The sequence below is a fragment of the Typopeltis vanoorti genome, chromosome 14 (genome assembly GCF_054136105.1).
Source record: "Typopeltis vanoorti isolate ZY-2024b chromosome 14, IOZ_Tvanoo_1.0, whole genome shotgun sequence".
In the NCBI taxonomy this organism is placed as follows: domain Eukaryota; kingdom Metazoa; phylum Arthropoda; class Arachnida; order Uropygi; family Thelyphonidae; genus Typopeltis; species Typopeltis vanoorti.
In genome coordinates, this window is record NC_143562.1 from 70,784,190 (window position 1) to 70,811,401 (window position 27,212).

Genomic DNA, 27,212 nt, shown 5'->3' on the forward strand with positions numbered 1-27,212 from the left:
ATTACACAATTAGAAATATTACATAGGAAAATTTTGTCAGCAGTGATTTTGACAACGCATCTACACGTAATGCTCTTAATCAAAGACTGCAGATAACGTAACAAAACAGTCAGTGAGGTACGTAGAAATACGTGTATTATGAGTATTGCTATAAATTGTATGTACATGTATATAATTTATTTGACAGATAATAAAGTATTAAATACGAAGTAATAGTCACTCACGAAATAAGAAAATCCGAATGGGAACATATGGCATCAGATTCAACAGATATCTTATACAACATTAAACTCACACTGGAGGAAATATATAAGAAAGCTGCAAAGAAAGTCAGAATTCGTTCAAGAATAACCCAAATTCCTCCGATAACACAAAATTATCCTAGAAATACACAGAAATGAAACTCTATGGAATGAATTAAAGCGATATCCAAATAACGCAGCTTTAAAAACTGAATATAAGATAAAAGACTCAGAAGTGTTCTCTATAATACATCAAATCAAACCAAAAATTTCCCAGGATTTGAAGATATAAGACCTTAGGATATCAAGCAAAATGCAACTAGCTTAGGCCTTACCCTACTAAAATTAATAAATGAATATTTAAAACAGGACAGATACCAAGAATGCTTAAGACCGCCATAATCACACACATATTCGAACATGGAAAAAGAAATTTAATCAGCAATTACAGACCCATAAAAACATTATCAATTATTAATCAAAGTATGGAGCGGATCGTACTAAAGAAACTCACAGCATACACAGAGAACTTTCATATTATCCCCAAAACACAGTACAGTTTTCAGAAAAATAAGGGAACAATGATTCTTTTGAAGATTTTACAGACGTAATTAATACCGCCTTAGACAAAAACAAATTTGCTAGGTTAGTCTTTATTGATCTAACTAAAGCATTTGATACACTCACACATTAAACCTTATTAGGAAAGCTGAGGCGTGTTAGAACAGATGGGCCTCTGCACAAGTGGTTTACAAACTACCTCCAAAATAGAAATCATATCGCACGTATCGGGTCAAACGGAAGTAGAGAGCTACCAGTAACCTGTGGAGTGCCCCATGAAGCAGTACTCTCCCCTACCCTATTCAACATTTACACGCACGCTATTAATCAGCTTCTTCTGAAAGGTAAGATCTTTCAATCCGAAGACGATACAGCTATAATATCCATAATAATGCAAGCATAGCCCAAACACATATGCAACATGATATAAATCTGATCATAGACTGGCTCACGAAAAACTCCATACACCTAAACTCAGAAAAGACAAAATTAATGATATTTAGAAATCCACTGACTCGACCCGTTAATAACAAATATATAACCATCCAATATCCACTCTCCAACATGAAAAATGCAACACAGAACGGCAAAACCACTACAATCACTCAGGTTGAAACAATACGATACCTTGGAATTTACTTCGATGCAGATATGAACTGCAATAGCCACATAAACCATCTACACAACAAACTCGGAACAATAAGTGGCAAACTCTATAGGTTAAAAGATATAGTTCGACATGCCTAAAAACACTAATATACAAAGCACTATGCCGAAATATACTAAGATGCGCTAAAACAACGTATGCTTTCTGTGCACTCAACAAACTACACGTAAATATATTAATGTCGTTACAGTGCAAAATGATAACACTGATCTTGGGGAACAAAGAAATAATATCGACTTTATATACACTGCAATTTCAGAACAAATATAGGGAGTGCTATAATTTCAACCATAATTTATAAAGATGAATACAGTGATTCAAATAGTCCTATTCTTTTGCTGTCTATTTCGTCATGTTGCAGAATTGTCCAAAGCACATGATACCAAATTGAATAAAAGACTTTCTGTAGGTGTATAAATTATTTCACTTTATTATGTCCTGTGTATTTATACCAACCACTTTCATCATAAATATATGGTAAACTGTACTCCCGTTCTTTTTAAATTCGATTTGGAAAAATTGAAACATTTGAAAAAGTAATATTGTTTATTTATAAATAGGATATATTAATGATCCAACGTTATTTCAAAGCTGAATATATGTGAAAAATTCACAATATGATCTCAGATCGAAATTTCGAAACTCTCAAAGTTTTTTATATATTCGGCTTTCAAAGGTTAGATCTTTATTATACCTTATTTCTATATAAATCGATTCAATCCTACATTTTTGGATTAAATGTTTGGCAGAAGATATTATTATAGAAAGTTAGTTTATAGAGCACATCATCTAATTTTTAATTTTTATTTTTATATGTGACATGTGCGTGGATCAATTTCAGAAGTATTTTTACAAAGTATTTTTACAAGTTTTAGTTAATTTTTGTATTTGTTTTTGCATATAAAAAAATCAACCAAATCTTTTAAATTGTTAAACAAAAATCTTTATTTTTCAAGAATAACAAAAACAATGAGTCTCCACACTTGGAACACTGAATGTTTTGTTTAATATAGTAAAATAAGCAAATTTTGTATACTGCATTACAAAGCGATCTTTATCCAGGATTATATTAGTCATATTCTAAAATAGTCGCATCTTCAAACGATGATTCTGTGGTTACTGAGGAGTATATCCTGATTGGTTGGATCTCCGTTCAGTAGCCAACGTTTCTATGCATTCCTATGAAAGCAAAATATAGTTTTAATTATTGAATGAAATAAAAGTCAAACTAAAAAGGACAGATAATTATATATTAATAACCCATGAAGAGTTTATATTCTTTTTAGTATTTCCATAAAAATAACTGTTTCAAAATTTATAGTTATTCCCTACGTTATGACATTTCTAAATTGCATAGCTGAATTATAATGATGATGATGATGATTCAGCTGTGCAATTCTCATAGCTTTCAAGAGTTTAATGGTTGTGCACAAAAATCAAATAAATAAATGAGTGCATCAGGTGAGGTGAGTCGTATTTTTAAGGAATTAATACAAATGCAAAAGGTGCTTTGATTATTAATACTGTATACCTTTTCTTAAATAAATTAAAACAATAATGGAATGTATATGTGAGTTGAAGTCACATTAAAAATGGAATGTGCTTCCGCGCACATTGTTTGAATTTTAATGTGGTAAAATGGAATATGGATGGAATCTGGGTGGAAGCCACATTACAAATATCTCTTACTTTTTCTTTGAAGAATTCTTGTCATGCACACTACCCGCAGTGATATTTGGTGAAGACTTCATTTCTAAATCTGAGAGTAACTATGTTGGTAAATATTTTGCTTATTAAAGGGTTGTTAATTTAATGACTTTAGTAGTATACCCATCATCAGCACACAAAAGCAATATGATTTAAAATCCCTGCAGTGTGTGTGTGTGTGTGTGTGTGTGTGTGTGTGTGTGTGTGTGTGTGTGTGTGTGTGTGTGTGTGTGTGTGTGTGTGTGTGTGTGTGTGTGTGTGTGTGTGTGTGTGTGTGTGTGTGTGTTAATAGAAAAATTTTGATTAAATTAAAAATTAATTAAAAATACTTACGCGAAACTCAGGTTGAGTGACACTCTGTTGATTTAGCTGAAATTTAAAGAAAAATAAACATAAAAATAAAATATGTCCATTCATGAAATAAAACAGTTATGCACCGATTAAAAAGTAAATAATCTAGTTTTAAATACAAGTTTTACTCGCATCATGAGTTCCAGGTTTAAGAGTCTTTTTTAGAGTATCAACAACATCGAAAATAAGTAATTTAACTGAGATCACCAAATGCCATACATTCAAAAATATTGCATTTCAAACAATATGCGTAGTTATGCAATACAGTGTATGCTTTTGTTCCTCTCAATGACTTACATAAAAGTTACGATTCTGACGCTGCTGTTGGAAACAAAATAGGAGATCACAAGCCAACTTACAGTAGGATGACTTACCGAACTCTCATGTTAGAGTAACATAAAATTAAAAATAAAAATAAAGTGAAGTGAGTGGGAAATGACGTCAATATTTTTGTACGAAATATTATATGGGATATTCAACAGTGTATACTACTGTACACATTTAAACTAGCATTATTATTATTATTATTATTATTATTATTATTATTATTATTATTACACAGACTGGATGCAGATAGCATCTTTAGACTCTGCTGAAGCTGTATATAATAAACTTAAACTTGCATTTATCAAAATATATAACAAAGCATTAACAAAAATAAAAATACGCTCCCAAACGAAACAAAATCCATGGATAACAGACAACATGCTAACAGACATACAAAGAAAAGATGTCCTATGGAAACAACTTAAGAAGTCGCCGAACAATATCGCTTTAAAAGCTGAATACAAAAGAAAACGGAATCTCCTAACAACCCAGATTAGAACGGCAAAAAGAAACTATTACAGCAACAAATTAACAAATGCTCAGAATGACATAAAGGAAACATGGCACCTGATTAATGAAATGCTGGACAATATACACAGAACCACTGCCTCAAAAACAATAAAACACTGCTTTGCCTGCGATCCCAATTCTCTCAAACAGTTGGCAAACAACTTTAATCAGCACTTCGTGAACTCTGTTCAAAATCTGCAAGAAATAACCTTTCCTCACACAAACGAACATTCTCCACTAGGTCCACGAGCAACCCAGTCGATGTGGTTCCCCACAGTAACAAAAGAAGAACTATCACTGGCAATTAATCCTAACAAAGGTCCGGGATTAGACCGAATCAGACCAAAAGACATCAAGAAACACTCAACCGACCTACTTCCAGTTATACAAAAACTGTTAAATAAAATCTTCGAAACGGGACACATACCTGAAATACTGAAGACTGCATTAATCACACCCATACACAAACAGGGAAAAAGAAACATAATAAGTAATTACAGACCTATCGCCACGCTGCCTGTAATCAACCAAATCATGGAGCGCATTGTGCATCAGAAACTCTTGACATACGTTGAAAAATTTCAAATCATACCCAAAACACAATATGGCTTTCAAAAAAATAAAGGAACAGCAACACTCCTGGAAGATTTCACAGATCTAATAAACGCTGCATTGGATAAAAACAGAATAACATTAGTGGTATTCATTGACCTAACAAAAGCATTTGACACACTAACACATGAAACCTTGTAAACGAAACTTACCCATATCGGAATTGGAGGTCGTCTACTCCAGTGGTTTAAAGCATACACGAAAAACAGAATGCACATCACACTTATAGGATCAGCATACAGCAAAGGGGTACATGTAACCTGTGGAGTACCGCAAGGAGCTGTCCTATCTCCCATTCTATTTAACATACAGGGTGTTCGGGATAAATTTGACATATTTATAATTAATTATATTTTTCCGTAAGTTACATGTATTAACACACACTTCTCTTCATTTAAAAGTTTGGACCCTTCTTCATTCATATACAAGATGTCAGAAAGGATGGATAGCTGGAACCCACCTGAATCATGGAAGAGAATAACTTGTATCATGATGATTCGTGCCCGCCATCAAAATAAGGATATTACGACTGCTGCCCAATGCTCCCTGAATACAGTAAAAACAATCAGGCATGAACTAGAGACTTGCAATGGTGACTACGAGGATGTAGCAAGAAGAAAGATCCCTAGCAGACGATCTGATTGCGTTCGTACAGCAGAATTCCTAGCAAATCTGCAGGAACAGGTGTTGAAGAACCCTGGCATTGGAATTCGGGCTTTGTTCGTGGAGTTGCTAACTGTAGTCAAGCCCTGGATAACAAGGGTAGCCAATGGTAGGCCGTATGTATGGCAGCAGGATTCGGCCCCTTGCCACACCTCTGGGAAAAGTCAAAAATGGTTGTCTGAAAATTTCTACGACTTCACCAGTCCAAATGTTTGGCCTCCAAACTCCCCAGACCTTAACCCCATGGATTATTTTGTATGGGGCGCAGTTGAAAAAGACACCAATCGCACTTCCAGTAATACGAAAGCCCAGTTAATGGATAAAATTAAAACAGTTTTTGCGGCCCTTCCCAGGGAGACTGTAGCATCAGCTTGTTCGAGGTTCCGAAGCAGAATTGAAGCTGTGATCGATGCTAATGGTGGTTATTTTGAGTAAATCTTGTTGATAGTATTGTAATTAACTCTGCCTGTAATGTTTTTTTGTCAATTCATTAAATTTAATAGATACAAAGAAGATTTTCTTTTTCCTTACGAAACTGTCAAATTTATCCCGAACACCCTGTATACACACACGACATAAGCCAACTCCCCCTAAAAAGTAAAATCTTCCAGTATGCAGATGACACGGCCATAGTATCCATTCACAACAATGCAAATATCGCTTACAAAAATATGCAAAACGATATCAATCAAATCACTAACTGGTTAACCGAAAACGGCATATATATAAACCCTGGAAAAACAATGCTAATGATATTCAAAAACCCCAAACCCTGCCCATAGAAACTAAATATCTCACTATCAAACATTCATCCTCCTATACACAAGGTGCAGAACCTAAAATCACAACCATCACTCAGGTGAAAACAACACGCTATCTTGGACTTCACTTCGATGCTGATCAAAGATGGAATAGCCATACAAACTACCTACATACCAGGCTTAGGATAATAGCAAGCAAACTATACAGATTAAAAGACATTGCCCCAACCCACATAAAAATACTAATCTATAAAGCATTATGTGAAAACATTTTAAGATATGCAATCACATCATACGCATTCTGCGAAGACTACAGACTCAACAAGCTACAATGGTTGCAAGATAAAATGATAAAACTGCTATTCTGGGAAGAACCCACTCTTATGCAGGAAGCACGGACAAAACACAAAATATTTAAGGTGAAACACTTATGCCACTACACAGTCATGTTAAAACACTACTACAGCCCAACATATAGAGTAACCAGAACAACATATCAAATAACAAGACCACAGTCAACAAAGCACATAACATATAAGTAACAATCACTACGGCAAATCCACCCGAAACTTCTACGTACCTGACATGATAAACAAACTGCCGTTCGTCAACAGAAACCTAGGAACATACAGAGAGCTGAAACAGGCACTATATAAATATTATAGCGAGAATGAAAATTAGAGCAATTTCTGTTTCTCTCTCCCCCACCACACATGCACACACACACAAACCTATGACAAACCACCCCCTCTCAAAAACTATCACTACAAGAACACAAAGAAACAAACACACCATGTCTAAATCCAACACTATTTGCACAAAAAAAAGAAAAAAAAAAGTTAAACTGTAATAGCAATCGAAGTCTTCCAAGCACGTACCAACAAACAGTAAAATCAACACCTGGCTTGTGACCAGTATAGGAATATAACCATGAAACCACCATCCTCTGTCATCTATTATCTTCCTCAAATAAACTCTGGTAAGCTTCGAGGAAGAAAATAACTAACTTGCAAGTATCTGTTACACACAATTGTAATGCGTTATAAATATTATATATATATTTATAATTACTACAGCAACTATGTATGCAATTCATCTGAGACATAAAAAAATAACAATAATAAATAAATAAATAAAATAAATAAATTATTATTATTATAATTATGTATATTCTAAATTCAAAAATTCTGTATAATCCTTATTGTAAATATTGTAAATATTATTATTGTATGTAATTTATACTGAGACATAATAAAATGTTTAATAAAAAAATTATTATTATTATTATTATTATTATTATTATTATTATTATTATGTTAGGCTTCTTCAAGGAATCCGGATATTCATTGAGGGAGATCCGAATTAACGATTATACACACAAATCCTATCTTACCTTTTCTTGAAACTCTTTGACTGTCAGGAAATTCACAATCAATTCTGATAATCCGTTCCACTCACTCACCATTCTCAAGGCAAGAAATCTATTGGAACATCCCTAGTAACTACACTCTTACATAGTTCCCTCGGATGTTTCCTAATTCTCTGACCCACAAATATTCAATCTATTTTCATAGAGAGTATTTCGCAGACCTGTTACTATCATGGTCACTCGCCTCTGAATCCTGTCGAACAACTCCAGGTGCCCAAGAAGCACAGGTCACCTAATCTGTTCACAGTAGTCCAGATGTGGCCCAAACATAGCCTTATAAAGAGGGATAAGAACTTTATTATTTTTACTTGTTTGCATGTTTTTCACAATAAAAGTAATTCTTTGAACTCTTCTTTTTCCAACGTATCCCCAAGTCCTTAGCTTCGTAAAGTTCCTGCACTCCAATACGACTTATATGATACACCGTACGTAACTTTTTCAATAAGTGCATAACCTTGCTTTTTTAAGGCTGTGCACTGAATTGAATTAAATTAAGCATTGATTAGATAATCATTATCATTTTCTCACAAGGCCAATTTCTTAAAATCATAATGTAGGATATCTACATCACGTTTATGAACTATTGCTACCCGCAGAATTGCATCATCAGCAAACAACTGAATATCCCCTCAAATCTTTCCCTCTCATTAAATACAGATTATACAGTAGTACACTAGTACCCAAAGAGGCAATACTCTGTTTAAGAACAATAATAGAGTGAAGATTAGACCTTAGTCAAAATACTTACATTTGCTTCTTTGATTTAGAGAAAGCATTTGATAAAGTAAACCAGCAAATACTCCTAAATTGTCCAACTAATATCGGCATAGATTTGAGGGATAGGAAAATGATTTATCAAATTTACAAAAATCGAAATGGACAGAATAAAATAATAAATATCAGGCGTGGAGTAAGACAAGGATGTATACTTTCACCACTTTTATTTAATTTATATATCGAAAAGGCCATTCAGGAAACTAAAGATAAAATAAATAGTGGCATAAAGATAAATGGTGAGCAAGTCATGTGTATGAGATTTGATGATGACATAGCCCTTGTAGCAGAAAACAGAAGAACGTTAAAACAATGCTAGAATTACTAAATAATAACCTTGTAAAATATAAAACGAAAATCAATACAAATAAGACTAAAATCATTGTTACATGCAAAATTCCCTATCAATACAGGGCATATAGACATGAGTGGGAAACAAATAAAACAAGTGAAAAGCTTTAAATATTTAGGAAGCCTAATATCAGAAGATGGCAGAACAAGAGAAGACATAAGATCAAGAATAAACAATGCAAAAGCCCAATTCTCCAAGATGAAAAGCATTTTAACACGAAACCTCAGCCTACAATTAGAAAAAAAGATTAGTAAAGACATTGATAATGAGCATTGCACTGTATGGATGTGAAACTTCCATACAGTGCAATGCTCCATATCATTTTAGGAAGAGAAGATGTAAGAAGATTGGAGGCTTTTGAAATGCGGTGCTGGCCCCGCATGAACAAAATAAAATGGATAGAAAAAAATCAAACGAACAAGTCCTGAGAGAGATAAACGAAACAAGAATTCTAATTAAATCGATCAAAATTAGAAGAGATAGGTGGTTTGGACATATACTTTGACATGATGGACTTGTGAAACGAATAACTGAAGGCAAAATAGAGGGGAAAAGAAGAAGAGGCAGACAAAGGAAAAGCTTTCTTTACTAAGTCAAAGACAGCACGGGTTTGAGGAGTTACCATGAGGTTAAGAAGAAAGCCAATGACAGAGCGGAATGGAGGAAATTGCTGCTGAGCTACCAGTCCCAAGACTGATGCACCTGACGATGATGATGACACTAGTATCAGACCCTGAGGCACTCCACTAGTCACCATCATTCTAGATTTCACTTCAAATTATAGTCCTCTCTGGTGTCTAACCGCCAGCCACTCCCAGTCATGCTATTTATTTCATAACCATTCTCATTTGCTCCAATCTGTGTAATAGTTTTCCATGTGGTATTCTCTCAAATTCCTTGGCAAGGTACAGAAGTATCTAGGTGCAGCCCATTACCCATATCCAATTCTGCTATCATTTATTATAAAATGTGAATAAATTACTAAGTCTTTTTACAAAGCCACGCTGGCCTCTTTAAAGTATAGTATCGCATCCTTATTCACCCGCTGTAGTATTTTATCTTTCACCAACATTTCCAATACTATAGCAAACTACTTATGTTATATTAATTGGTCAGTAGTTTGTTATACCTCTGTCTTTGAACACGTTTTATGCAATACTAATATGTTACCTTCATTCTGCTCCGTTGGAACCTTGCCAGAGGTGACACTTAGATGAAACAACTACGTCAGCGGCAATGGCAATTCTCATGCAGATTCACGTAGTACACTGGATGATATTACATCCAGTAGCACACTCCTGTGTTGACATGCCTATTTTCAATATGATCAACACTTCCTTTTCATATTCTTCGATGTATATATGCCTCTCTATAACAGCAACTGTAAAATTACCACCTGGATGATCTAGCTTTTAAAAATGCCATCAGCAACTCGACTATTTGTTTAGGTTCAATCACTTTCCTATCATGATCATTGTTTAAAGTCATTCTAGCGTAATCATTTCCCCTCTTACTTGCTATATAAAGAGTAAATTCATTTAATTCGGCCTGTTTGGCTAATTCTCTCTCATAATCTGGTTTGGCCTTCCTTGCAATACTAGTCCCCATTCTTGCTGCACTTTGCACAGCTCATGATTATGCTGATCACGTTTTCTTTATATTTCTTCCACAATGTTTTATTTTAATGCAGTTCTTACTTTTTATAAATCTACTCAACCACTTAATTCCAACTTGTCTTATCCTCCTGACCTTGAGTGTGAAGTCTGATACTATTACTCTCAAGCAATCTTTGACTACTTGCCATGCCCTATTGACATTCATTCCTTGTAGCTTCTCAAGCCATAGTGCTGTTCCGAAATGACTCCTGAGTATCTGATATTCACCAACTTCATAGTGGAACATAAAGCTATTCCTTACAGAGAGGTCTACGCTTGGCAACTTCTCAAAAAAAGACCCTTTATATTTTTTATCTCCTATGTTATATTAACTTGATTATATTAACTATAATTGTAAAATTGTTATTTTAACATAATTATGATTTCATTTTGTTATGCTGGCATTGCTAATATTCCCAGAAGTAATCCCAGAACAAGAATTTATTTCACAGTTTACTGTTTAATTATTCTAAATAGTTCAAATAAACAAATACCATTAATTATGTAAATGGTATTTATTTATTTGAATTATCAAGAATAATTAAATAGTAAACTATTAAATTATCCCTCGGGAGCCTTTATTTAACATTACTGTGGATAAATTTCATTGTTAAAATCGCAACCCCCCTGTTTTTATCATTATATCTATGGAAATTAAATTCCCGCTTTACAAGTTTTTAATTTAGGGATGCATTAAATAAGGAACTGGAGACCTACTTGCAAGGAAATCCCAAGGTGAAAACACAACACGCTATTGGGAAGGTGTTTATAAGTTGAATTTATTTTTTACATAATATACTGTTAGTTTCTAATTGATTTCTGAAATAAATTGCGTTAACGTTGAGATAGTATAATGAATAACTTAAAAATTATTAATTCTATTGAATGAATTAAATCAACTAAACAGATGTACGTTTTGTTCCTTCATCGAAAGAAATGAAGTACAATATACTTAACTGTTAATTAACTATTTCTTTACTTAATTCTTTCATAGTGATTAGCTTAATTAATTGTTTAGATATATAAATTAACTTTCGTACATAATAATAATAACACTAGATGGTTCGTCTCAAGTAAGGGAAAAGAGATCATTGAATAAAGGCTAAGAGAGAGAGAGAGAGAAGAAAGAGAAAAAGTTTAGGTATGGTGGTCAGATAAAAATAGTGATAAGAATTTTTGTGAGCATCATTATAAATCTGGTGAAGGGAAAGATTACAGTTTGCATTTGGTTATTTTGAGTGTCTGAGGAAGGAAAAGAGGAAATTGCCGAAATGAGAGACTCACTTCGCATATGTAAGAATAAGAAAAGTGATGAGGAAACTTGATATGTCTATATTTAATTTGAGGCTATATAGGGTGAAGTCGACGGAGTTCTTCTCTAAATTACCCTGATGGTCTTCTAAACAAGTAATTATTATGGGTGACTGACATTATCCAAAAATTGTTTGGATAGTAGAGAAATGAAAAGCAAGACAATAAATAAAGAGAATTTACTGAGCTGCTACGAAATAACCTTCTCATGCAGCACGTGAAAGAAGCAACTGCAGGCTAAACATTGCTAGATTTAATCATAAAGTCACAAGCATCTCAGTTAGGATTATAGCTTTTTGGCCATCAGTAGGTGACAGTGATAGCGGACTGGGAAACAGTGATGCTGGAATGGGAAATACTCGTAGTGAATAGCCGGCTTTATTGATAATTCATTTAGGACAGTGTTCATCGTGAACTAGAAAGTTAGACATTACGACAAACTCAGGAGAGTATAATCTTTGCTATGAAGACATCATTCGTTGAACAGAAAGGGTATAGCAGTGGATGGTAAGCTTTGAAACAGAGCTTACATGAGGCTATTCTAATGTGTCCTTGGATTTCAAATAATAAATAAAGTGGATGTGAAATGAATGTTTAGTCTTATTAAACAAGAGATTCTTAGAAAGGCGATATGTAGAGATATCTTCAGAATATAAGTGGAAGGAGTTGCGAAATATATGAATCAAAGAAAACGAATTTTATTGATATGCTACAATTTAAAAAAAACAATAAATATAGAAGAATATCGTTAATGGAAGCAGATGATTCCTTTGTCTCAGATGCTAAAGCGACTGTCGAAAATAATAAGTGTTCTCTTCGCTAAGACTTATCAACCTGGTCTGTGTAACATTAAGGTATAGTAATACCACATCATCTGATAAAGATTTAGAGGTGCGTCAAGAGGTGGTTTAAGAGGTATGACATAACCTGGATAAATCGAGCAATATCACCAAAATGAATATCAGAACATATGATAAACAAAATTAATGCTGAAATGACTAGACTCTTGACATATGTGTATCACTTGCTTCTGAGTCCAGGAAAAATCCTGTAGGAATAGCAAAAATTTGTGATTATCGCATTCAACAAAAGAATGGAGGAAAGACTGATTTCTCTTACTATCCTGATATTAGCACCTTCGTAGTCGTTGTGGAGATTTTACATCACTTAGTAAGGACTTACAGAGATTTGTACAAAATTTTTAGAATGCTATTTTACCGATTTTTGCTTCTGTTTTTCCATATTCTGTGGGGAACTTAGATGTGTATATAGGAAGATTTTATTGCTGTAAAATGTTGTTCAGTTTATTCCTTGCAGAATTGAGTTTAGAATCATCCCCATTTCCACTGAGATAAATTAGCCTTATTGTTTCATAGTTAACGTATATTTAACTTATAGAAATATATTTCAAAAATAAAGAAATTCATGCTTACTTTTTGCAGGTTAGAATCGACGCAACGTTCAACCTGTAAATAACAGAAAAAAATTATTTGTTGCAAAATTAAAATTGTTACTGACATTTGTATTAGTAACAGTTTTTAATTAATAAAACACTTAAAAATAAATGCTGAATTGTGTAGCAGCACAAATGATACGGTTCAGAAAAAGCAGTTATGTTTGTTGACAGAGATATTGCTTGAAAAATATGATATTTAAATGATAAGTTCACAATGATTGTATTTGTTTATTTATTTGTCAAGAATACCAAAACAAATAAAATCGCACATCTTCTGGAGAAATCATTTTAGTCTGAAATTCAAATAAAAATTTAGTTTTTGTCTGCTTTCTTACAAAATCCATTAACACACTCCTCAAATTGCATTTTGCAGGTATACCAATGGTGTTTGATTTTACTTCCTAGTAATAGGCCACATCACTTACTAATAAACTTCACACACACCAGATTTGACTAACTTTCCTAACAGCCTTTCCTTCTAATACTAATAAGCACGTAATGGCTGGTGGATATAAAGCAGATGGCAGTTTTGAAGAAGCATGGATAAGAAATACTGGCATTCAATTATCTATATTATTAGAATTGGCAATTCTACGACCTTAGGAGTATTCTACACTGGATTAAATCTCATTTATATTTCCATATCAGTGACAGTACTACTGAAAATGAGAAAACACTGCAATTCGCAGCATGTCTATGATTTTAAATTCCGTTATGGTTACACTAAATATATATGATAGAATAAATCGAAATAAATCAAGTGGGTCTCCCTGTTTATAAGTCTTTTGACTCCATGGAGTACTCATATAAATAATTATATGGGAACTACATGAATATGGATATGCTGAATAATAATAATAATAATAATAATAATAATAATAATAATAATAATAATAATAATAATAATAATAATAATAATAATAATAATAATAATAATAATAATAATAAATTAAAATGTTGCTTTTTTGTTTTTAAATGCTTTATTATGTCTTGCGTACATATAATAACTACATCATAAAATTACAGAAATTACAAAATTTCGAAAAATATATAAAAATGACATACATATAATAATAATAAAGTATTTTCTTTAAAAATTGAATGCTTTTTATTATTAAAGTTATGATTATGTACTATTCATTTTGAAAACATGTGGTTCAATTTTTTTTTTTAACAATGAATTTCGAAAAAATTTTCCATTTTTTGTATAACATATTAATAATAGTTACTCTCAAAGGTAATTTATAGTTGCAGTTGAATAAGATTACATTTTTTTTTTAAAAGTGCTGTAACTACAACACTTAAATGTAATAAATAGAGTTTTTTCTTTCTGTTATCTCGGTTGCGATAATATCTCAGCTTGCATTCTCGGAGCTTTTTAGTAAGCTTATCTGAGCTGACACCGGTTAGATATCCTTTCATTAATTTGATTGCTGTGTTGGAAGTAGGCTGATGTTTGGAAGATCAAACGAATGATTTGAAAGGTCGGATCAAAGTGAAATTGTCGATCAATTCTGGTGATAATACATCTGTCTAGTGGTTCATATTCATTCTTTTATTTTGATTGAACTAATTAGGAGACTTTGTTTTTCACTCTGGCAGCCTTTCTATGTCTCTGAGCTTTTGATTTGTATCGGCTTTGAAGTTTATGACTTTCTCAAGAATATCTTGGCATCTCTGATTCAAAACAAATTGCTAATTTTTTTCAGTTTTTGCTTTTCTTGCTTGGTACAACAGATTCTGGCTGAATGGTGTTAAATATTCAGATAGGAAGATTGGTATGTTGTCTTGCAATTCGTTCAAGTCCTTGACAACTAATTTTTTCTGTCTGATAGCTTTTATGAGATTGTCTCATAAAAGCTATCAGACTTGCCTGTAAGACGAACTATGACTGGTGCAGGTGGTGGCAAACCTTGTTTTTTGCCAATCCTGGGAATCCGATTTACAGTCTGAATGTCGTTATGCTGTAGAGGGATATCGATTGCATAGCCTAATTTTAAAACTACGTCTCTGAGATTTTCTGTAGGTTCAGTTCCGGGAAGGCCGTTTATAACAAGTTCTTTATATTGTTGCTGATTTAATCGTTCGTCTTATACTTTTAGGGAATTAAGTTCTTGACTGTGTTCGGATGTCTCTTTCATCAAATTGCGTTGCCTCTCAGTTAGTGCGTTAATTTTAATGTATTTTATCCTTTGCAAGACTTCTTTCACTGCTGAATTATGATGTTTGACCAAATCTTAATATTCGCTAGATTTTTGTTTTATTTGTTCATTCTGTTTGTCAAAGAGTTCTTGCAGAAGATCTACTAAGCTGGCTTTTTATGTCTCTAGACGGTTTTCTATTAGTATATTTAAGGAGTTTAAATTATAGGGTTCACCTATTTTTTTTCCCGTTCATTTCGTCTTGTGATTTTGCCTCATCTATAATCGGCTGCGTCGTAGATGGCTGCCTTAGGAGCGTTTCTTTGTTCTTCCTGCAGAGTAGTCACTTCCATTCCTTGCGTGTTGCATTGGAATTACATTGCCAGGTTGTTTCTGACTGGCACATGTAAAGTGTAGATTCCTATGGCATTTCCTACATGTTATATGATTTCCTTCAAATATTTGATTCACTTCATAACTCGCCTTTCTTCCCTTGAGGAACTGCAGTGTGATTGTAAAGATGGCGACGTCCTTTGTTCTTCACTAGTTATTGACTGGTCCTCTTTGTTCATTTTTCAGCACTCAAGATTTGGTTTCTTCATAGCCGATTTTGGTGAATGTTTTTTTATCAATGTCTTTGGCGTGACAAGTAGACTTACTTGGGAACACTTTCAAATTAAAAACAGCCACTTTAAAATTATAATGTTGAGAGCAGCACTTTCACCTTGAGCGATGTATGCCTACACATCTTAAATATTTTTTTTAAATAATAATAATAATAAATTTGTTTTTGTTTCATTTCTGATTCTATTTCATTAACCCATAATCAGGCGTTTTCATCATGATCAACTGGATTATCCCAGATTAATCTCCAAAATTTCAGTGTTTCTTTTTTTTCTAGTGAATGATTGTTTGCATATCTATTTCTCTGGAGAGAGTAAAAGAAATGACGTTAATTCTGTAAAATGTTCAATTTTGTGCATATTGATTTATTCTTTATTGCTTCGTTATCTTTTTATTTTTTTTTCGTAGTTACTACTTAAAGCAATTGTTTTATTATCCAAATGTATTCTAGCTGCAGAAGTACAAGCCATACAAACTAATGTAATCAAAGCAAAAATTTTGAACATAGTAATAAGAGCAAATGCAGATTACGCAATCAAAAATTTGAGACTGTAGAACACCCGATCAGTGCCTGCAGTGATCGGGTATTCTACTTATTCTATTTATTCTAGTTATTCTAGTTATCAGAAGTAGGATATGGCTTAATTACCTATGATAACTGGTGGCCGCATAAAATAGAGAGAGCACTGGAAAACGAAAGAGCAAACATTCTCTGGGACTTTAGAATACAAACTGCTAGGCATACGAAACACAGTTGATTTTACATCACAATTATTGAACATTGAAATGTTTCAATTATACATATCACAGAGAGAGAGAGAGAGAGAGTAATTTCCCTCTAATTTTCAGTCTCGCTTTAATATTTATATAATAGCGTATATATATAATATATATATATATATTATTTATATATATAATTTTATATATATAATATATACTACTACTACTGCTACTACTAATAATAATAAGAATAATAATTCCGTTTTTTTTTTTTCAAAAATCAGTAGAAAAGGCCATTCATCCCTAACTAAATCTTCTTGAACAATAGTGGGCAGCTAATCTCAATTCTTAGTCAATCACAGACTAGTTAAGTAAGGACTATCAATGATTTTCAATTGTTATCCAGTGCAGACAGCATGGGCGACAACTGGCACCATTTTGTGTTACCTAGCCCTAACACTTAATATTATTGACTGAAAGAGTGCGAGTGCTACTGTTGAATTTCTGGTATAGAAAGAGAAAAAGTTGTTTGATCGGTGAGTGACGGCTAGCACAAACTTCTTTCAAGAAAGTGATTAACCAAAGAATATATATTCCACGTTGAAAAGGCACCCTTCGTCAAAATACAAACGCATCAAAGAAATAAAATGAAAAAATGAAACAAACAATGAAGTACCTCAGACATCTTTCAATCCCCACCCCGAATGTGCAGGTAGATGCAATACTCGAAAAGAATGTGAAATTCACTCCTCACTTATGTACCTTTCGAACAAAGATCGATCTCTTCAGAAACTTATGTTATTACCAACTAAACTACCAGACCCTTCTACAAACACCCTGTGAAGCAAAGGGATATGAAAACGATCCTCCTGCTGCCCACAAATGATTTGAAAATCATATTCAGGTAAGGAAATCTCTCACATTCACTCGTTCCCTTTCAATAACCAGTTTAATAACCAAAAGTGCTTCATCTCACTTCTCATACCCTCCTCAGAAGGTCATAAATTCAGCAAAAATTATAAGATATGTTTGGCTCCTCTCTCAACTATCTATTTTTGACAGATAATCGAGTCTAGTAATAAAAAGGAAATGGACTGATCGGCAAAGTGAAACCATTTATATTCTGTTGTATGAAATATTCCATTCAAAATCAGCATCGTTTTTCTTATAATAGCAAATTCGATCCTGCAGATGAGAAGTTCTCCGAAACTCGGTGAAGCATTCACTGTATAAAAAGAGTCACATATCAGTATAGGAGATGACATCGCAGTGAATAATGTTAGTAAAAGCAAATGGCCCTGTTCAATTATTGATGTTCACGTACTCTCAATTTGTGATGAGCGCTAATGCCAGTTGGCTACTACTGCCTACGTTAACTCTTGTTGTTGTTGGTGAAAAATAACAGCTGCACATTTTGAACAGTGGCTAGAACCAGATTTAAAAATTTAATCCTGAATTCAATTTGGTAATCAGGCACAATGATTACCAAATTTAATTTTACAATCCCAAAAATTACTTTTGGAACAGTAAAATTACAAAACCATCAAATTACGACTCTTTTCAGGATTCAGACTAGTATTAAAATCATAAATATTTCTTTACTATGGATAAATCCTTTGTTCATCTTTTTGATGTAAATGTATAGTTCGAAGTGCAAACAATTCATGCGATGAAATATGATACGAGAATTGGTTCATAGCTCTCTGGAGTCATGACTGATTACAATGTTCGACCAATTGCAATATATGCACTAACAATTCGACAGTAATTATCATTAAGAATTATTGTCAAAGAACGCAAACTCAAAACTCACAATTTACACTCAACATTACGACATATATCAATGTCGAGAGTTTCCTTATAAGCAGTACATTTAAGAATTAGGCTGATCATGTAGATGCATAATTGCCCGAAACAACTTCGCCAAATTCATATACCTCTAGTCTATTGAAAATGGTACTATATTGACCAAAATTTGTCTTGAATGGAGAGATATTTCATTTTCATTTCCTGTTTGAAGTAAATGCAGTGCTCCTGTGTGCACAAGCTTTCTGAGTTTCCCAATAACAGATTATAAAAATAGTATTACGAGAAATAATCCCACAGTGAAGGAAAGAAACGATAGAAATTTAGATGAATAGAAAAAGAGAATATTTAAAAGGATGGTCACTTAAAATACGTTTACTAAAATAGATTTTATTAAAAAGAAAATGATTAGCCATCAAGTGGTTGGTACGCATATTTAGAATACTCCTTAGAACTGTCTGAAGAAATGATTATTAAAATTGTTTTCGTATTTTATTCCACATTTCTGTAGTAAATGTAAGCTTACAAAAATAACTTTAAAAATAATTTTGAAAAATTTCATATGTATAGTTTTTTTTTCTATTCTGCATTAATTTTTTTGGATTATAGAACTTACCAGCACATGATAGCAGTCGTTATTGCAAAATCCATTTACGAATGCCATTGCCATATTTTCTTCATCGGGATAAAAACGAGCTACACAATCTCGAATAGTGCTATTCACCTGAAAAAAAATTGCACTTATGTAATAGAAATTCAAAATTATTTTGCTGGAAAACATTTGCTCAGATCCTATATAAGCATAAACTGTTTATTGTGAGTTAAAATACTTTTAGGCTGTGATAGATTGTGTTATTTAGAATGAATCAATTCACTGTGGATAATTTTAAAATAAATCTGTCATAAACCCCTCCCTTCCTATCAAAATAAAACTTTAAAAACTAATTTCTTCATTGAAAACGTCGATATACACTATCAACATCCCTGGTTTCTATGCTAGATTCAATGACGTGCGTTATGAATTTCACAAATTCAAAGCCTGTATTCTGTTTCTTACAGACTACAGATCTCTACATTAACAACAACAACCATAGCCCAATTTAACTGTCCAAATTACAACCAAAAAATTACTTCCGCATATTTTAGATTCTATGCCTATATGCGATTCGGTATTCCTTTCGAAAGGATGCCTAATCTGTAATTTTGTTTCTTCACTCTCATTGTCCATCTGCTGTCTTTGCTATTCTTAAAGTTCTCAGTCCTCTTTTACTTCCTGTCTTTCAAGCTCGATTTCATTCTGTCCAAATTTCGAAACAGTAAAATGAAAGAAAGCTCTCTCTTGGTCATATTAATATATTACCTGTGAGTGCCCCTATTTCCTTTTTATTCCCTACCAACCGAGCTGGAACAGAATCAGTGAATTTTGCAGCAGCTAGTGACCTAAAAGTCACATCCACATCACAATTTCCGATTATCCTCTTTACCCTGAATCCCGGCTTAATTAACTCTTCTTCTAGATGCACTGTTAATATTATTGTTTCGCTTCATACCTGAGATCACAGTCTCATTCAAGATTTACCTCCGATGGGAGGTGAATCTTGAATGAGACTGTGATCTGAATGAAGATGCCTCCCTCAGCCATTCACGTTTATCACCTCTAATACTTTTGTGGCACTACGATAAAGCTAGCCGGATGATTTATGTAACGTATACACCTCCTTTCCATGGTTAGAAAACTGGTTTCATAATTTAGATCCAGGTATTCCAGGTGTGCCAGGACGGTCCAAGAAAGGACAACAAACTATTGTAAGTTGTAAGACAACCGGCTTTTTTCATATCATTCATTTTTTAACATGGAAAAGAGTCGAAAACCTGTCGCTTATTTCAATAGTCATATCTTCCGATCATTGCAAGCTGTTCGATGCCAAATAGTCCATTTGTGCTTGCTCCTCTTTACGTCCTCATTGTATAATCGCATCATGATCTGCAGTGAGTGTGGTGTTCTTACATCATTTTTGTCTTTCAGCCTCTGAATAATTAACCAAGACATAAACGTTTTCGTTCTTTGCTGAGAACTGCATCTAATGCCTACTGTATCCACACGAACGTCGAAAAATTTTATAAGATTGAACTACAAGAAGGCAATGGATCCTGAAGGAATACCACGTATTGTGCTCAAGACATGTCCTCCTGAAATGAAACCTATTCTGTATCATGCATTCATTACATTATATTCAACTGCTATTCATCCTGCAGCATGGAAATAAGTCGATGTACAATAAATTCCTAAAAATAAAATATTCCAATCATCTGTTATTTCTCTTTCCCTACTTCACTCATTTCTTCTTCTTCTTCTCTTATTCTCATAACTTCTTCTTATGCTTTTAGATCGTCTCAGATCAGCAGTCCTGTTTTTTTTTCTTTTTTTTACTTTTTCCCTTCTTCATACAATGGAACTCAATTTTAATGACTTCCACTTCAAGCAACCAAGACAATGATTAGGAACGGCAAGTTCAGAAGCTAGCAAAAATCGTCCAGAATAACAACCAAAAACCACCTTTTTTATTTTTTTATTTTACATATTTCCTTGAATTTATAAATGGACATTAAACGGCGCTTGCCTTGGGGACGTATAGGGATATACTCTGACAACGGAGACTCTTTGCATAATCTCTATTTCATGCAAACATTCATTCTTTGGTCTCTTAATAACTACATGTTTAAATTAAAGAAGCGGACATTCCTTGGGCCTAGTCTTGTAGTTCTGTGTAAAAACACACTCTATTGTACTCATGTAAAAAGTACGGATTTTCTTTCATTATTTTAATACGGATCATTCAAAAAAGTAAATTAGTTTTCCCAATCCCCTTTACTATAGGTTTATTATATATCTAAACGAGAGAAATAGCAGAAAGAAATTATCACACTCCAAAAATGGAAAATGAGAATACATTAGAAAGTAGAGAAGTGACATAGTTGCTTTTAATACGAAAGTAAAATCAAAAATCGTATTAAATTGCTGCATATTTAAAGTATTTTGATACTCACCACTCCAGTCAGTGAATTAAAACATCCAGCAAATCGTGACTTCAGTTCTATATCGTCTAAAGCAAAATGAGGAATTTTATTGTTGACAACCACTTATGCTTATTATATATTTGTTCATCAATAAACCTCTTAAGTAAAAATGTTTAAACACTCATTTTGTTAAAAGAAGCTAATATTTTAAATAAATATAAAGTGTTTCATAAAGGTTGACAGATCTTATTAATCTTATCTCACACGTACGATCCACCGAAAAGAAAACCTTCATAGGAATAAGTAACTGAGAGTAAGTGTGTATACAATTTTTGTGGGAATTTCACCCACAAAGATATTAAAGCTAGTAATATTACACCCTGTAGTAATATAGGTCTTTTAGAAAACAATTAATCCAGAAAAATGCTCCAGAAACCAATGGGACTTTAACAAATCACTTCAGCCCTTTGATGAGCAGAGTTGTCGTCTCTAACATCTTTATGAAAATTTCTGGCAAGTAAGAGATCTACATTATCTATAAATGCAGTGATACAATAAAGCAAGCCTTATTTAATAAGTACACACTGTCAGTATCAAAGAATTGGAATATGGATGAAAAATCCCTCAGTAAATTTAGAAGGTCGACCTGCCGTCAGTCCAAGTGAAACACAAGTAACCACTCTTAATAAATTTCCCATTTTTCTATTTTTCTAATTTCTTTACCCCGACGCGAATCCCACTTAAGGCGTATATATTTGTGATTATTTTTCACCTTCATACTCATACAAATCTGTATATACTCTCCCAAGATGGACTGGGTCACCATGGAAGAAAAACAACCAATGGGAGAAGCCTTCACCCTAAATTGGTTGAAAATACAGGCTGATCATCTTCATGAATAATAATAATATTTATATTATTAAAATTAACCATTATTGGGTTTCGTTAGATACAAATACTACTAATAACAGAAGTAATAGCATTAAGCATCACAATGACAATAATAATAACTACGAAGCATATTAAAGAATCCGGTAAAAATATAAACGCTGTTGAAAGAAGGTGGCTTTGATGTGTTTATTTCCTTAGAAGTTGTGCTTTTCTGGAAGTACAAAACAGGTTACTCGCATTGCTTCATGGAAAGTGTACTCTCAAGCGTTAGGTTTACATCCTACATCATGATTTAATTATTTCTTCATCCTACAACATGATTAATGATTTAAATACTTTCGAGAGATATAAATCGTGCATATTGAAGGTAGGCCCGTTGACTGTTAGCTTGAAGAAAAATAGCGATATCCATAGTTTAATTTCTTTTGTAAACATTCTTTATGTAATTCATATTCATTATCCTCATGAATATGAATATGAATTACATATTCACATTCATATTTTATCAAAATTATTGACTTTTTCCATTAATCCGACACATCAGAGGCAAAACATATAGAAATCAAACCCATGAAAAATGAAATCATTTCGTAATATTTGTTTGATCGGCTGGATGTTCCAATCTTTGGGAAACTAGTGTGAGACATGATGTGCCTAAGAGATTCAGAAGGAATCGAACTCAAGCAAGTTCGTTGTATAATTATGTAGTTATACGGTACAGATATGTTCCACAGGATGAAGGTTTTCCGATCTAATTAATGAAAAATTGTAAACCTGAAGAAAACCGGTGCTGAAGATCAAAAAATATCATTGAACATATGATAGAAACAAATCATCTCAGTAATAGTGAATACAGTGAATCTGTAAGGGACGTCGTGTATTAAACCGAATACCCTCTTCTGATCAGTATCAAATATCTCAGAATTGATTGTGTTGCAACGAAACAGTATATTATATAGGAGAATGATGCTGTTTATATAGAGAACAAGTAATTTTCTGAAAGCTAAGAAAGCTTTGTCCTGTAGACTCCCTAGTCAGTCAGGAGTCTACATGGCATACGTTAGCTCAAGAAGAAAAATCGGAAACTCTCTGAAGTGACAAAAACATGAGCGGTTATGAACTTCTTGGAAGATCATTTTTATTAGTCTAGGCCAGCGGCCGACAACCTTTTTTGGAGTGAAGAGTCATTTATAAAATTATATCTGTGATAAAGAAATTTAGGGAGCCGCACGCAGTGATGAGCAACCAATGGTCCGCTTGCTGCATGCGGACCTCTCAGGTTTTTTGTGCGGTCCACGGTGTTCGGCAGAATTATTATATTTTAATTAAAATTATATTTTATGAATATTGCTTTTTACATATGGATTTATTTGTGCTGGTTAAAAAATTAAAATAACCTAAACAATGGAAAATAAATTAATACTTTCTTATCAAAGAAAAAGAAAATATTTTTATGCGGATCGAACCGAGATTTGATTTACTATTTGATTGCTCATCACTACTTTAAATGTAGAAACTACATTGAAAAATATTATAATTAAATTATTTATTCAGTTTATTTTAAAGTAACACGTTATCACACTTGTAAAACACAGGGGTGGCATGTCACACGAAATTATATGATAGTTTCAAATATTAAATAATAAAACAAAGATTTCCTCCTTCTTAGAAAAAACATATGTATAAAATCCAATAATATACCTATTCCTTTAATTTTTTTTAATTTAAAATATCTTCTTAGTGCGACTTTTGCTGTTGAACTTCTTGGGATAGTTTCTCAATATGAGGCGAATACGCCGAAATTTTCATTTTCAAACATGACGAAAGACTCACGTTGTTTAGTTGGTTTCTCAATCCAAATTGGTATGTTTTTAACTGAATGTAAGTGTCCGGTAAACAATTCCACGTGTCAAATACAATGTGATCTTGCTTTTTAAGATCTTCTACTTCAGACTATTTGTGTTGTATTGCAAGCGTAGATTTTTGTCTTTCCAAATCCTCCAGGTCAGCTTCAAGATTTCTAAATTTTGAATTCCACAAATCCTTGATGCTTAGCTTTCGGTCCATTCACTTTTAAACTCCCGATTTTCTTGTTCTGTCTTTCTCTTTTTTTGCTGACATTTTAAATACTATAAAAATATTTTTATTTTGTTAATATTTAATTTAATATTACAATATTCACGTTACCTAACACAATCACTAGTAAATGAAAGCACTGCAACTTCCACTACAAAATCTTTACTTATTTTAACAAAGTAGGCAGATTTACAGAACACACCTGCTCTGTATGCGAAGACAATGGGCGCAATCAGAGGAGCAAGCGCTACCGTAGCGCTACATGTTCTAGCCTAGCGTGACGTATTTGTTTTAATAAATTAAAACAACATAAAATATAACTTAAGTAACTTAAATATAAAGAGCTAATAAGCTTCATTTCGGCGATATAAACATTATTTAAATGAAGGGGATGTTAAATCCCATATTATTTTAAAACCTTATTTTATTAATTATTTTAAAATGAAACTCTCTGATTCCAATCTTTGAGTTTGTTATTCGGTTTTAAAACAATGTGGGATTTAATATCCCCTTAATTTAAATAATAACTTAAGTAATTTTAATTGGCCTGAATAATTAAAACAAATATTTGACAAATCAGTAGGTTTTTGAATTCTTGCATTATCCATGATAATCCAAGACAAATGTACAGAAGGATTATAGCATATGATTTCAAAGAGTTCAAACATGAAAGTATGAAATTTTTCAACATTGCATGTACTATTTTCAATTGTAAAATATCCTTGACCTAATGTAAAATGTCCTTAATTTATTGCAAATGCTAAATTTAGGGATTTTAGGTTCTAATTTAATAAATAAAATTAATTTTGCATTATTCAAAAATAGATTGCTTAATAACGAAAAGAGCCGCAATTATTCATTCAAAGAGCCGCATGCGGCTCCGGAGCTGTAGGTTGCCAATCGCTGGTCTAGGCCTATGTTTAAATAGTGATGACGTGCACAAGGTTGGCTGTTTACGAATCGAAGATAGGAAGAGTGAACGTTGGTTTAATTCAGCAATTCAGGCAGCTACAGGGTTTAATTAAAACAGTAAATATCAATTATAATGTCTAACAAATAGATATTGCTTGGAACATTGCATTGATATTTTCATATTACAGTTGGAGACGAGACACGTAACCATATTTATTGAACCCCTGAATCGGCTTGAAGAAGCTCAACTTTCTTTCTTATCATTTAATATACTTTAACACATTTTAATCTCACAAGGAACTAACGTGCAATCGATTCAGATTCATCTACTGATCTCCACTGTTACATAAGTGAATTGGCATGTGAAGAGGAATGGAGACAGAGGTGTCATTGGCAAAACTACATAAGATTCAAGAGTAAAGACGATTTACGCAGACAATGAGATGTATAGTAAACGGATGAAGCCCAAAGACTGTCCGAAATATACATGTATATACACACATATTTTTGAAAATAAATAATATGCTGCTTTACGGTTAGCAATCACGAGATGGCGACAGTTGTATCGTGTTCTTTTTAGCGGGTGCCGTTTGAAATCATTAATTCATTTGGAAGCTATCGTTGATTGGCTAAACATGGAGGCTGACTGCCCGTCAGTCTTCCAAGATTACATATTACTAAAACAGCCTTTTGTACTCCATGGAAATAAAAGGCGTTTACGGATTTAGTACGTTTTTTGTGTATGCTTTATATTATCCCCACTCCCAAAAGATAGTAAATACAACACACTAGTAAATGGATGTGCTAAGGATTTTTTTGATTTTTATTAATTTATTATTTCTTGTATTTTTATTTATTTTTACATAATTCGGAAAACCTACTGTACAAACCAAACATGTAACTTTTTCAAGTCACTTTAGCCACCTGAATGAACACTGGAATGTATTTTAAAAAAACAAACAAATTCTGACCTAATTAGAATGAGAACGGTTTATAGTCAGTTCAGTTTGGTACTTATCTTTAGCTTATGCTTATAAATAATAGTGAAAGAAGACAAACTCGAATATTAGATCATACTTCTATACAGACTGGAAGAAATACGAATAAAGCTGGTTATTTAATGAGAAGTTAGGATTATTTTAATTGCTAAATTGAAGGCTAAAAGACAGCATTCACAACTTACTGCACACAAACTCGTATTCCCCAAAATGCGCCGAACTATTTACATAGCACAGAAATGGTGACAAGATCAGCACAACAAATATAATCTTCATCATGTTAGGTTAATTTGTCGTTCTCATGAAGTGAATTCACAGCAGTTAGAATGCGCAAGTACTTTTATTAGCTACGTATATGATTTATTGCGTAATCCCGCTCCTCGGCGGAAATCAAACGCTAACGCCTTTAATTTCCTTACAGGAAGTATGCAGGGCCGTTTTATCCCTATCTAAGATTTTTGATAACATACGAAGAGAAATACAAAATACACATTACAAAATGATGCGGGTTCCTTAATTATAATTTTCTGTCGCTATTAATATGATGAGTAGAATCTATTCAATATAGTGTAACATGTTTTCACTTTCTTTGTATGTCATAAAAACATGGCGCCGCTTAGAAATATGTATTCTGTTCAGAAAAATATT

At 32.9% G+C, this 27,212-nt stretch overlaps 1 protein-coding gene across 1 annotated transcript; it reads right to left on the minus strand.

Annotated features, from left to right (window-relative positions):
- Nucleotides 1–2,390: 2,390 nt before the first annotated feature.
- On the minus strand, nucleotides 2,391–26,889 carry LOC150099603 (uncharacterized). Its single transcript, XM_090404137.1, has 6 exons — nucleotides 26,750–26,889; nucleotides 21,718–21,773; nucleotides 19,286–19,393; nucleotides 13,356–13,388; nucleotides 3,511–3,546; nucleotides 2,391–2,649 (listed from the first exon to the last, which is right to left on the minus strand). The coding sequence occupies exons 1-6, from the start codon at nucleotides 26,841–26,843 to the stop codon at nucleotides 2,587–2,589; spliced, it is 390 nt and encodes a 129-aa protein (XP_090260263.1). The 5' UTR covers nucleotides 26,844–26,889; the 3' UTR covers nucleotides 2,391–2,586.
- Between the last annotated feature and the right edge of the window lie 323 nt (nucleotides 26,890–27,212).

Coding starts and splice junctions, on each gene's coding strand:
- LOC150099603 (XM_090404137.1), bottom strand. CDS start 26,843: ATGATGAAGATTATATTTGTTGTGCTGATCTTGTCACCATTTCTGTGC. Junction 19,394..21,717: donor TTAATTCACTGACTGGAGTG/GTGAGTATCAAA, acceptor ATTTTTTTTCAG/GTGAATAGCACTATTCGAGA. Junction 13,389..19,285: donor ACGACTGCTATCATGTGCTG/GTAAGTTCTATA, acceptor TGTTATTTACAG/GTTGAACGTTGCGTCGATTC.